This window comes from Arachis duranensis, chromosome 4 (assembly GCF_000817695.3).
Source record: "Arachis duranensis cultivar V14167 chromosome 4, aradu.V14167.gnm2.J7QH, whole genome shotgun sequence".
NCBI lineage: Eukaryota > Viridiplantae > Streptophyta > Magnoliopsida > Fabales > Fabaceae > Arachis > Arachis duranensis.
This window is the reverse complement of record NC_029775.3, coordinates 81,124,599-81,137,559: the sequence shown is the minus strand read 5'-3', so window position 1 is coordinate 81,137,559 and position 12,961 is coordinate 81,124,599. Positions and strand designations below refer to the sequence as shown.

The 12,961-nt window shown below is 39.2% G+C and overlaps 1 protein-coding gene across 1 annotated transcript; it reads left to right on the top strand.

Moving 5' to 3' along the window:
* The first annotated feature begins 2,827 nt into the window (after window positions 1-2,827).
* On the top strand, window positions 2,828-3,594 carry LOC107484508 (uncharacterized). Its single transcript, XM_016105068.1, has 2 exons — window positions 2,828-2,903; window positions 3,071-3,594. Exons 1-2 carry the CDS (start codon window positions 2,828-2,830, stop codon window positions 3,592-3,594), a joined length of 600 nt encoding a protein of 199 aa, XP_015960554.1.
* Window positions 3,595-12,961: the final 9,367 nt, after the last annotated feature.

Here is a 12,961-nt window from a genome sequence, read left to right as displayed (position 1 = left end):
TATATGGCTTGGCAGTTTAAGTTCCAGTTTAAGCTTAAACTGGAACTTAAACTCCACATGTGATATTCAAGCTTCCTTTATTGATTTTGTTGCTTCCTTGCCTAGCCTCTTCTTCCCTGAAATCATCCAAACAACTGCATCAAAGTCTTGCAAAATTTCATGAGAAATCTTCCATTCATAGCATTCAAGTAATATAACTAAAAACTCATGGAATTTGCATCAAAATCATACTGTTTGGATGGTTCATTGCTTTGTTGTTCATTTAACCATTCTTGGTTACTTTAAGCTCAAGAAAATGCATAAAACAACTAAAACTAACAGAAAAATGCTAGTGAAACTAGCCTAAGATGCCTTGGCATCACTCATCACAATACCAAACTTAAATTGTTGCTTGTCCCCAAGCAACTAAAAACAAAATAGGATAAAAAGAAGATAACATACACTAAATTTCAAAATATCAATGAAGCTTAGTTCCAATTAGATGAGCGGGACTAGTAGCTTTTTGCTTCTGAACAGTTTTGGCATCTCACTTTATCCTTTGAAGTTCAAAATGATTGGCATCGATAGGAACTCAGAATTCATATAGTGTTATTCATTTTCCTAGTTTAGTATGTTGATTCTTTAACACAGCTACTTTATGAGTCTTGGCCATGACCCTTAGCATTTTGTTTTCCAGTATTACCACCGAATACATAAATGCCACGGATACATAACTGGGTGAACCTTTTCAGATTGTGACTCAGCTTTGCTAGAGTCCCCAGTTAGAAGTGCCTAGATTTCTTAAGCACACTCTTTTGCTTTGGATCTCGACTTTAACCACTCAGTCCCAAGCTTTTCACTTGGACCTACATGACACAAGCACATGGTTAGGGACAGCTTGAATTAGCCGCTTAGGCCAGGATTTTATTCCTTTGGGCCCTCCTATCCATTAATGCTCAAAGCCTTGGATCTTTTTTACCCTTGCCTTTTACTTTTAAAGGGTTATTGGCTTTTTGCTCTTGCCTTTTGGTTTAAAGAGCTATTGGCTTTTTCTGCTTGCTTTTTCTTTTTCTTTCTTTTTCTTTATTTTTTGCCATTTTTTTCGCAAGCTTTGTGTTTTTCACTGCTTTTTCTTGCTTCAAGAATCAATTTTATGATTTTTCAGACTATCAATATCATTCCTCTTTTTTCATTATTCTTTTAAAATCCAACAATTTTAACATTCATAAACTTCACTATAAAAAATATGCATTGTTCAAGCATTCATTTAGAAAACAAAAAGTATTGCCACCACATCAAAATAATTAAACTATTTTCAAAATAGAATTCGAAATTCATGTACTTCTTTTTCTTTTTCAGAAAACATTTTTCATTTAAGAAAGGTGAAAGATTCATGGAACATTCATAGTTTTAAGACATAGACACTAAACACTAATGATCATGTAATGAAGACATAATTAATTTCTCATAATTAGCATGTCTTTTATTTATACCTACCCTGCGTTTATGAAAATGCCATTCATGTTAATAGAGTAAAGCTCCCAATTTGGTTGGGAGTTGAGTAATTAAAAACCCTTGAGTTGTGATACTCAAGTATTAATTTATAATTGGAAATTGATGGCTAGCTCAATTCTGACCAACTCTAGTCCTTCCCCATGAAGTGACTAGGACTTGTGAGCTAGAGTTAGGGACGCCCACTTGACTTTCCTTCAATTGTTAGAGGATAACTAAGTGGGAGCAATGAACCTATACTAATATACTTGGGAAAGACAACAAAGATAGAAACTCCAATTCTCTCCCCTGACCAAGGCCTTTTATTTTGAATATATATCACCTTTGTTAGTTATTCATTGCTTTAATTCCTAGCTATTTATTTTTCCGTTCTCAACTTCAAAAAAATATTTAGAAAAATCCTAACCAATAATTTGTATCTTGTGTCAACTCTTAGGGAAACGACCCGGGATTCTATATCCCCGTTATTTATTATTAATTGTGACACATTCTAAATTGATAGTGGAAATTTCGTCAGTTAAGGCTGTACTTGCAACGCCATTTTGGAAAATACTTTTTAGAAATTTTTAACTGGCATTTTTCCACCCATCAATTTTTGGCGCCGTTGCCGAGGAGTTGCATATGTGTACTAAGTTATTAGTTGGTGTAAATATATTTATGTTTACATAATTGCATCTTTTATTTGTGTGTTTCTTTTGTTTATCTGTAGTATTTATTATTTATTTTTCTTAGTATATTTTGTTGCCATGAGCTCTATGTTTCTTTTATTGAATGACGCGTTCATTACCGGATCTGAGCCTAGCCGCATTTGATCCTGAAATTGAAAAAGCTATTTCACATATTAGGCGAGCTCGGCGTCGGTTAGCCTCTGAGGGTAGTGAAGGGGTTTCTGCCAATTCACCAATCTTACCCGAGGTTGAGTCTGAAGCATCATTTGAGGAAGAAACTAACTCTTCTCCTATTAAATCCATTGACGTCTCTTTTGTTGTTTTAGGTGCAGATACTATGGCCGCTCCTAGAAGGATCACTCTCAAGGAAGTGGGAGCTCCGGATTTCACTCTTCAACCATTTCAAGCGCGTCATCCAAATTTGACTGTTGATTTTGAATTTTAGACCGCATTGATCAATCTACTTCTTAAAATTTTATGGTTTACCCGCTCAAGAGCCTATCAAGCACCTTAGAGAATTTTAAATAGCTTGTTCAACTACTAGGCGGCATAGTGCGGATGAGGTTACCGTTTGGTTATATGCCTTCCCATTTTCTCTTGAGAGAAAGGCAAATGAGTGGTTCTACACTCAACCCGAAGCTATTGTTACTAATTAGGATTTGCTTAGAATGGAATTCTTGGACAAGTTCTTTCCACTGAAGGTCACAGATAGATTGAGGAAGGAAATTTCTTGCGTCATTCAAGGTGAATCAGAGACTCTCTATGAGTATTGGGAATGCTTTAGGAATCTCTTTGATTCGTGCCCCCATCACATGATTGACCAGTTGGTGTTAATTAGTTACTTTTGCCCAGGCATGAAGCCTCAAAATAAGACTCTCTTGGATGCTACGAGTAATGGCTCTTTGACAAAGTACAAGATGGCGACAGATTACAAGACACCAATCGGCATGATCTGTTCCGCCTAGTCTACGGAAAGGCTTGTCACCTTCCGATAGAGGTGGAACATAAAGCTTACTGGGCTGTGAAGGAATGCAATTCAGGATTGGGAGGAGCCGGAATTGAAAGAAAATTGCAACTGGAGGAATTAGAGTGCCTTCGGCTAGAAGTGTATGAAAACTCAAGGCTCTACAAAGAAAAGGTGAAGGCGGTACATGACAAAAACATCAAGAGAAGAGAGTTTAAAGCTAGGGATCAAGTCCTTCTCTACAACTCAAGGTTGAAGTTAATGCCGAGAAAACTGAGGTCAAGATGGGATAGACCCTACATGGTGGAGAAGGTGGAACCGTATGGAGTTGTCCACCTAAGTCACCCCTCAAGCCCTACCTTCTTCAAAGTCAATGGCCATCGTTTAAAGCTTTATCATGGTGCGAAAGTGAAGAACAACAAGGAGCTGGATATCTTCCTCTTGAAGGATCCAGCAAAGGAAGAGGACTGAGCCTATAGACCGACTAACTTAAGGACGTTAAAGAAAAGTGCTAGGTGGGAGGCAACCCACCACGGTATGATCCTCCTTTTTTGAAGTTCTATTTTATTTATTTGCTTATATTTATTTCATTGATTGTCTTTGTTAATTTTCACATAAGCATGTTTCCCTTTTCTTCTGAGTTATATATATATAAAAAGGAAGCATCCTACGCGTAAGCATCATCAACGCGCACGGGTCATATAGATGCTGGCGCTCTCTGGTACATTTTTCCCGAGAGTTATGCTGGAACTGTACGGGTGGTGTGCCTGGCGTACAACCCACTCCACGCGTATGCGTGACCAACGCGTACGCGTCACCAGCAATTTCATCATCTCACGCGTGAACGTGAGCGATGCGCACACGTCGTATGTCATTTCGGCGCACTCTGGAAAAAAAAAAAACCCCGAAAGTTGTGCTGGTACTATGATAGAATCATGCGTCTGGCACGACAAGTAGTCACGCATACGCATGACCAACATTTACGCGTCACTGAGTTATCTGCTTACCCACGCGTACGCGTGGGCGACGCGCACACGTCATAAGTGCCGAATCACTTAATTCAGCGTGCCGCCTTGCTGCATTTAATTCTTCCCTCTTTCAAATCCTAATTCTTCTTCATTCTTCTTCTTTTTTTCTTTCTTTTTACTTCTTCCGTCTTTCTTTCCCCCTAAACTACCACCGTCGGACCACCAGAGGCGACCACCACCTCTGACAGCTCCAATTTCCTTTCCTTTTCTTTTTCTCTTTCTACCCCTCTTATCTCATTCTTACTCCCATTTATCTTACCCTTTTCATCTTCTTTTCAAGGTTTCTTTTCTGACTTTCTTCTACTCTTTAATTCTTCTTTTATTTCTTGCATTCGAATATTTTTAATTATTTTTAATTGCATCTTAATTTTGTTATTTATAATTTCTTTTTAATTCTTTTCTTTTCTTGCATTTTTATTTGGTGTTGGAATTTTATTTGGTAAATTATTCTGATATTTCTTAGCTTGTTCGTGTTATGAGGTGTGCTTTGACAATTGACATTCTATTTTGGGTCTACTATACACTTGGATTGATTACCTTACTTCTTCGTTTTGCTTGCATGCTTTTATCCCTCTTGCATCTAGTGTTAGTGAAATGCCTTCATGATTTTAATTGATATCTTACTTGCATGTTGTAGCTACCATGTATTTAAGACTATTTCTTTCTCTTTGGCATTCATTATCACTCACATTTTCCTACTTCCGATGTTTATTTTTCTAAGTTTAATATTCCTTCTTTTTCTTTCTTTTTTTAGGATGGCCATCATGAGAGGAAAAGAGAAGGCTTTTAACAAGACATGGATGAAAGAGAAGGCTTTTAACAAGACACGGATAAAGAAGGGATCTAAAAAAGTACCGGCTAAGGCGCAACCACCCTCAAGGGTCAAGCCACCTACTAAGCGGGTGAAGAGGACCATCCGAGTTGATGAAGCGGAGAAGGTATTTCCCGCATAGGACTCTGCACGATTCACTAACCGCTATTGTGAGCAGATGTTCCCCTTCTTAGTAGAGAGAAACTACCACAATAAGCACTTTCTCATTCTTCCAGAGCACTTCGTTGAATTTGTGGTGCCCCGCATCGAAAGGAGACAGTGGGGATTCTTAAAGAGGCAGCCACAGGAAGCTAATCTCTCTTGGGTAGTTAAATTCTATGCCAACTATCACTCGCCTACCCTTCAGCCAGTCTTTATGCGCCAAAAGCAAGTCCCTATCTCAGAAGGTGCTATTCAGAAAGCATTTGATCTTTTACCTAGTCTGGATGGGATGGATGCCTATCAAGAGACACAGCTTGAGTGCCAGACATTCCAGTTTGACTAGAACCTCATCCATAGAGTCACGCCCAACCCGGAAGTGAGTGGATCTATGGGCAATACCGGACTAGACCCAAGAGCATCTCCGCCCAAGACCTTACTATGGAGGCTCGAGTGTGGGCATAGATTATGTCCCACTACATATTTTTGAGCATTTATGAGTCCACTTTTACTGCCAACATGGCCGTTCTTGCCTGGTGCATCCTCACAGAGAAATCTCTCAACTTGCCACGACTCATCCAACAAGCTATGGGTCGAGTGCAGATAGCGGACAACCTACCTTTTCCCGTATTGGTCACAGACTTGGTGTCTACGGTGGGAGTTTCATCTCGGGCTGGGGATGTAAAGACTGTGATTCCTAGGGATAACAAATTTGTCCCGAATGGGAAATATATCAGACCTCCAATGCCACATGTGAGCCGGAATGAAGAATCGTCCTTCGACACCCCTTCATCCTCTGCTCCACCATCATCGACACCACATGCACCACCACTATCCACCTACCAGTTGTTACTTGATCTCATCCAAAAGGTAGACCGGCAAGGCCGAAGAATTGAGTAGATGGAGTGACGCAACAAGCGCCGCTATGACTACTTGAAGGAGCTCAATGGGTGTTCTAAACCACCTATGGAAGAACTCGACACCTCGAACTCTACTTCCATTGATGGCGAGGCGAGTGATCAAGATATTGGAAGTGGCGATCTCAGACCCACCTTGCGGATGGCACAGAGGACCGTGCCAAGCATTAATTATGAGGAGGTCAGTAACTGATTCCCGAACGTAACAACTCTCTCTTAACACCAATACTTTAATTTTCTTGTTTTACATAGGGTAACTTGTATGAGTAGTTAATTGCTTGCATTTAGGTACTACTTGGTTGAAGTGACAATTTCTTTTACAAGACACTGCTTTAAAGCATTTCACTAATTTGAAAAACTTTTTGCTGAACATTGCTTGAAGGAATTTATATTTAGAACATGGTTTTAGAGCTCGAACATACAAAACCAGTGAGATTTTGAACCTATTTTATTGGTTACATCTTATCAGCCAATGTTTTATTTTGGTGTGTGTTGTTCTCTCTAAAATTGTGATTTTTGTCTTACTTGATTCTATATTTCCATTGTTTGATGTATGCATGCACTTACGTGATTGAGGCCTTGTTTCACTATAGCTCACATACCCATATGGCCTTACCCTTTCATTTCCCTTTGCGACCCAATATTGAGCCTATTTTACCCCATTTATTCTTTATTTTAGCACATCGTTAACTCTAAACAGAAAACAATAAATATCCCTAATTTGAATCCTTGGTTAGCTTGGACTAGTGAGAGTGCATATGAACTAAGTGTGGGGAATTTGGGTTTGGAAATTACTTGGTTAGGGAATTGGGTATTTTATATTCTTATATGAAAATGTGAAAATAGTTTGGGCACTTGTTCATGCATCCAGCACATTAATCATATGCATTAACTCACTGAAAAAAAAAGAAAAAAAGAAAAAATATATAAATAATAAGGAAAGGAAAAGAAAAAGAGAAGCAATAAAAAGGGGACAAAATGCTCCAAGGCTAATAAGTGAACTAATATGATTTATACTCAAAAGATATCATGGTGCATGGATTTATGGGAAAATAGTTACGACTGGCTAGGCTTTGCATTGTGATAACATGGAATATCTTAAGTTAGGTGGGGAGTTTAAGTTAATCAAGGATTCGGATTTTAGTCCATTTAACCAAATACATTCCTACCTTTACCCTAACCCCATTACAACCCTTGAAAAGACCTCTTGATATGTGTATTTGTGCATTAAATTTTTGTTGATTGGTAGAAGAAGATCAAGCCTTGGAAAGCAAGATTAGTACAGAACCGAGAGACTCGACCCTCAAACACTAGAGTGATTAGAGTGTATACATTTCTAGTGAGGGTTCGATGCTCGATTCTTTGTTCCCGGCTTTCATGAGTTTTCTTCTTGCAAGTCTACTTATAATTTGTGTTGAGATTTGAATTAGTAGAATCCAGTTTATGTTTGTTCTTGGAGAATTTGTTTACTTTTAACCAAGTAGGTAAAAGCATTTAGCATGTAGTTGCATTCTTATAGATAAATTGCATTGTATAAGTCTTACCATTTCCCTTCACTCTTTTGTTTTTATTGAGCTTAGCATGAGGACATGCTAATATTTACGTGTGAAAAGATTTGATATACCACTATTTTATATATTTTGGACTGAATTGAGTGGGTTTTGTCAACTATTCTCATACTTATTCATGTAAATTGCATGTTTTTAAGTTTCCTTCCCAATTTTGTGCTATGATTGGAAACATGCTTCCTAGGTCTTAAATTTGTTAATTTTTAATTATCCTTTACTACCATTCGATGCCGTGATGTGTTTGTTAAGTGTTTTCTGGTTTATAGGACATGGATGGCTTAAAGGATGAAGATGAAGCATGTTCAAGTGGAAGGAACACAAGAAACTGAAGAGTTAAGAAGCAAGGAGCGACGCGCACGCATGGCTGACGCGTGCACGTGACCAGGAGTGTTGTTCAACGACACGTACACGTGGCCAGGTGCAAGGTTCAGCAACATGTACGCGTGGCGACGCATACACGTGACAAAGCATCACGTGCTGCACTTAACAGAACTCGCTGGGGCGATTTTTGGGCTGATTTGGACCCAATTTCAAGCCCGAAAATGCATACTAGAGGATGGGATAGAGCTGAGACTAAACACACTTCACTTTTCACTTTGGTTTTTGATTAGTTTTGAAATCTAGGGAGAAAAACTCCTACTTCTCTCTAGGGTTTTGGCATTCTTAGTTTCATCTTCGAATTGGATCTTGAGAGAGTTGTTGCTACCTTCGTTCTTCATCATCTTATTCCTAGTTTCTTCTTTAATTCCCTTATTTACTCTTTTCCATTTGATTATTGAATTCATGTTTGGACCTTGTCACTCTTAAATTTTATTAATGCATTGAATTATTTTTATGTTTATTTTTATTGCTTGTTTGATCCTTGTTAATTATTGTTAGTGCCAATTTTGATTTAATTAATTTCTCATAATTAGCATGTCTTTTATTTATACCTACCCTGTGTTTATAAAAATGGCTTTCATGTTAATGGAGTAAAGCTCCTAACTTGGTTGGGAGTTGAGTAATTAGAAACCCCTTGAGTTGTGATACTCAAGTATTAATCTGTAATTGGAAATTGCTGGCTAGCTCAATTCTCACCAACTCTAGTCCTTCCCCATGAAGTGACTAGGACTTGTGTGCTAGAGTTAGTGACGCCTACTTGATTTTCCTTCAATTGTTAGAAGATAACTAAGTGGGAACAATGAACCTTTACTATTATACTTGGGAAAGACAACAAGGATAGAAACTCCAATTCTCCCTCCTGACCAAGGCCTTTTATTTTGAATACATATCATCTCTTGTTAGTTATTGATCACTTTAATTCCTAGCTATTTATTTTTTTGTTCTCAACTTCAAAAAAATATTCAGAAAAATTCTAACAAATAATTTGCATCTTGTGTCAACTTTTAGGGAAACGACCAGGAATTCTATATCCCAGTTATTTATTAGTAATTGTGATACATTCTAAATTGATAGTGAAAATTTCATCGGTTAAGGCTGTACTTGCAACGCCATTTTGAAAAATACTTTTCAAAAATTCTTAACCCGCATTTTTCCACGCATCAGCGTTGGACGCCCAAAAGGGAGTAGCTGGCGTCCAATGCCCAAAAGGGAGTCCCAAGCCAGCGTTTAACACCCCCAAGGGGTACTAGCTCGTGGAATTCACTTAAGCTCAGTCCAAACACTCACCAAGTGGGCCCAGAAAGTGGATTTTCGCACTACAAGACTAGTTTTATATTATTTCTGTAATTCTTAGTTGTTAGATTAGTATATATAGGAGAAGATCACCCATGTTTAGGATCTTCAACAAAAAACTCTTGCCCATTCGAACCTTTCACTTTTATTTTTTGTACAACATGAGTCACTAACCTCCTAAGGTTGAGGTTAGGAGCTCTGTTGATTCTTATGAATTAATACTATCAGTATTGTACTTCAATCTACGCTTGATTCTATTTTAAGATGTATCTTTGTTCTTCAATCTTATGAATCGGATGACCCGTGACAATCATTTTCATTCTACATGGATTCTTATGAGTCCTTGATGGGATAGTACTGAACCACAATCTTGATTATACATCTCTTAGACGGCTAATCAACGGCTTCATTGGGGACTTCTCGAGACATCAGTTCAGCCGAGGTGCGGAGTGATTAGGGCCTTTGTCGTATAGGCTAGAATCCAAAGAAGCAGCATTCTCTGAGTCGGAATATCTGACCTTGTCTGTGGCGCTTTGAGTAGGATCACCAAGGGAATGGACTACTAGAGCTTTACCCCCATTCAGATTGGATGACCGCTGACCTGGCATTTGATCTAAAGTAGAAGAGATTAATGACCGCTGACCCGACGTTAATCATATACAACCTGTCATAGAATGAATTAATCAGAAGTTGGAGTAGATGGCGAGAAAAGTTGATCTAGAAGGAAGAAGCATCTCTGAAGCCTCAACAGGTCTCATACCATTAATTTCACACCTATCTAGTAACGTTTTATTTATTTATCTCTTTTATGTGTTTTCTCATGACAACTATATTTTCTATTCACCTGACTAAGATCTGCAAGGTATCCATTGGTTGCTCAAACCAACAATCTTTGTGGGATCGACCCTCACTCACCCGAGGTATTACTTGGACGACCCGGTATACTTACCGGTCTATCTGTACGAAATGTGTAGTCAGTTTTGTGCACCACAACTCCAGATATTTTATGATGAGATCACCCCCGCCTCAGGGGTTTCATTGGATAATTTGGCTGGAGGATCTCTGTATATGAAGAAGACCACTGATGAAGCATTAGAGTTGATTGAAATGGTGGCCAACAATCAATACCTCTATTCCTTCGAAGATCAATAAGAAAAGGAGTTATGGAATTAGATGCCTTGGACACTATGTTGACTCAAAATAAAGTCATGTCACAACAAATTAATGCAATTACTCAACAATTAGGAAGCATGCAAGTTTCAGCAGTGAGCGCTCAAGGGAATTCCTATGACATGAGTAGTGGACTACATCAAAGTAAAGGTTTGGAGTACGGATATTCTTCCCTAGAGCAAGTACATTACATAGATAACATTCCACTTTATAATGATCCCTTCTCCATGACTTATAATCTTGGATGGAGAAATCACCCAAATTTTGGGTTGAAAAATCAAGGTCAGAGGGCCAACAATTTCAACAATAACCACCCACAGAACCACCTCCAGCCCCAACAACATACCTTCAACCCTCACCAACAACAACCACCTCTCACCCAACCATCCCAAGATTCTTAAAAGCTCTCCAATCTTAAACTAGCCATAGAGAAACTCTCCCAAAATACACTCACATTCATTCAAGAAACTAGAGGCTTAATTGACGAAACAAAGTCTAACTTCCAAAATCAAGGTGCTTCAATTAGAAAGTTGGAAGAGAAAATAGGCCAAATTGCTCAACAAGTGGAAAAATCCACAAATGGCCTTCCCAATGACACAATTCCAAACCCAAGAGGAGAGTGCAAAGCTATTTATTTGAGAAGTGAAAAAGTGGAAGAACAAAAGGACAATGAGGAAGTCACGGCCATTGATAAACCACTATTTTATGGTTTATAATGTATTTAATTGTGTGGTTTTATCATGATCTTTACCCTCTTATTCATATAATTAGCATGCATTTATATTTCCTTCCTAAAATTACTACATGATTGAAAACTTACTTCCTAGAGACTTTTTATTAGGTATTTTAATTCTCTTTTATCCCATTCGATGTCGTGATCTGTGTGTTAAGTGTTTCAGGGTTTATAGGGCATGAATGAATTGGAGATTGGAAAGGAAGTTTGCCAAAATGGAAGGTGTTCCGAGGGTTTACCTGAAACGTGTAGCTCGGTCGTCTGGAGAAGCCCGAGGTGGGGGTTCGGTGACCCGAGCTTGATATGCAGAATGGTTGGTGGTTGTACCTGCAATGACACTCCGATGCTTAAGTTAGCATGGGTCCAAGCAGATATGTGTAGATTTGGAATGAATGCCATACCTGGGTGCTCCAGTGTATTTATAGTAGTTGGCAGTGATCTTCCCTGGATAAGATATTCTTATCTTATCTTATCTTTGGGAGTTTTATCTCTATCTTTGTGGAACCGCCTTTTCCAGGCCTTTTCGGCCTTTAGGTTTGGGCTGCGTTCCTTTTGATGGGCCTTCCTTTGCTCTTTGTCCGAGGTCCGACCTTTAGGTGTGAGCTTTAGGCAAGGTCGGACCTCTTGCGAATTTGCCGAGTTGGAGGACCCCGGTCAGGGTATGAACAGTGCCCCTGCCCGAGTTCGTCCTTTTTGGGAGGTCGTGCTCGGGCATAGTAGTCTGTTTTTCAAAATTCAAAATGGCCGTTCCTGCATTTATTGCATTTTACCGTTTTTCCTCGATTTCCATTCGGGCTCTGTGAAGGCTTTATTTATTTGCCCCTTTTCCTCTTTTTCTGCGTTTTTGTTTTTCTTTATCCTTTTCGAGCACTGCTTCTTCTTTCTCTTTGCTCTGCTTCCCCGAATCTCTCCGTGTGTCTTTCTGGGGTTCCTTCTGCGCCGTACGTTTCGTTCTCCTTGCTTCGGAGCTTGTCGTCTTCGTTTCTTTCTTCCAGGTTTGTTCCCATTTTTGTGCACATATGCTTCTGTTCTTTGTGTGGCTCTTGTTTGTTTCTTTTTCTTTATGCCTGGGTTGCCCTAAAAAGAGGCGCCGCCATTGCTGTTTGTTTGTATATGGGGGGGCTCTTTTTTGTTCTCTGGTGTTTTTGTTCCTTGCTTTGCTGAATGGGTTTTCGCCGTCTTCTTTATGTGATTTTTGCTTGCTGTTGTATTCTTCTTTGTAGGTAAGAATTTTATGTCTCGAAAGGTTCTTCAAGCGATGTCGACTAAAATTCCATGTGGTCTTGATTGGGTAGACCCTCTTCCTCTAAGAGTCCCTTCTGTGGTAGATTCTGAGTATTTAGCTAGGTTCCGTAGGCACTGTAGCATATGTGAGAATAGGGAGTCTGAGAGGGATTACGAACTAGTGGCCCCGGAATCCGAGGAGAGAGTGTGCTTCCCGCCCTTAGATAGTTCCGAGAAGCTCTTCTTTTATGCCTATGATTATTTTTTCTCTAAGCTGAGTGTCCGACTTCCCTTTACCGATCTGGAGTCCGAGGTGTTATGGTCTTGTAACCTTGCCCCTACGCAGCTCCATCCAAATTCTTGGGCGTTTTTAAAGCTGTTTCAACTTTTGTGTCAGTTTTTGGGCGTTGCTCCCTCTATTTCTCTTTTTTCCTATTTGTTTGTGTTGACGAAGCCGGGGTCAGGTGGAGGGAAGGTATCTTGGGTCTCTTTTAGAGCTAACCAGGGGAGGAAGTTTTGTACCTTGTATGATGAGTCCTTTCATGATTTTAAGA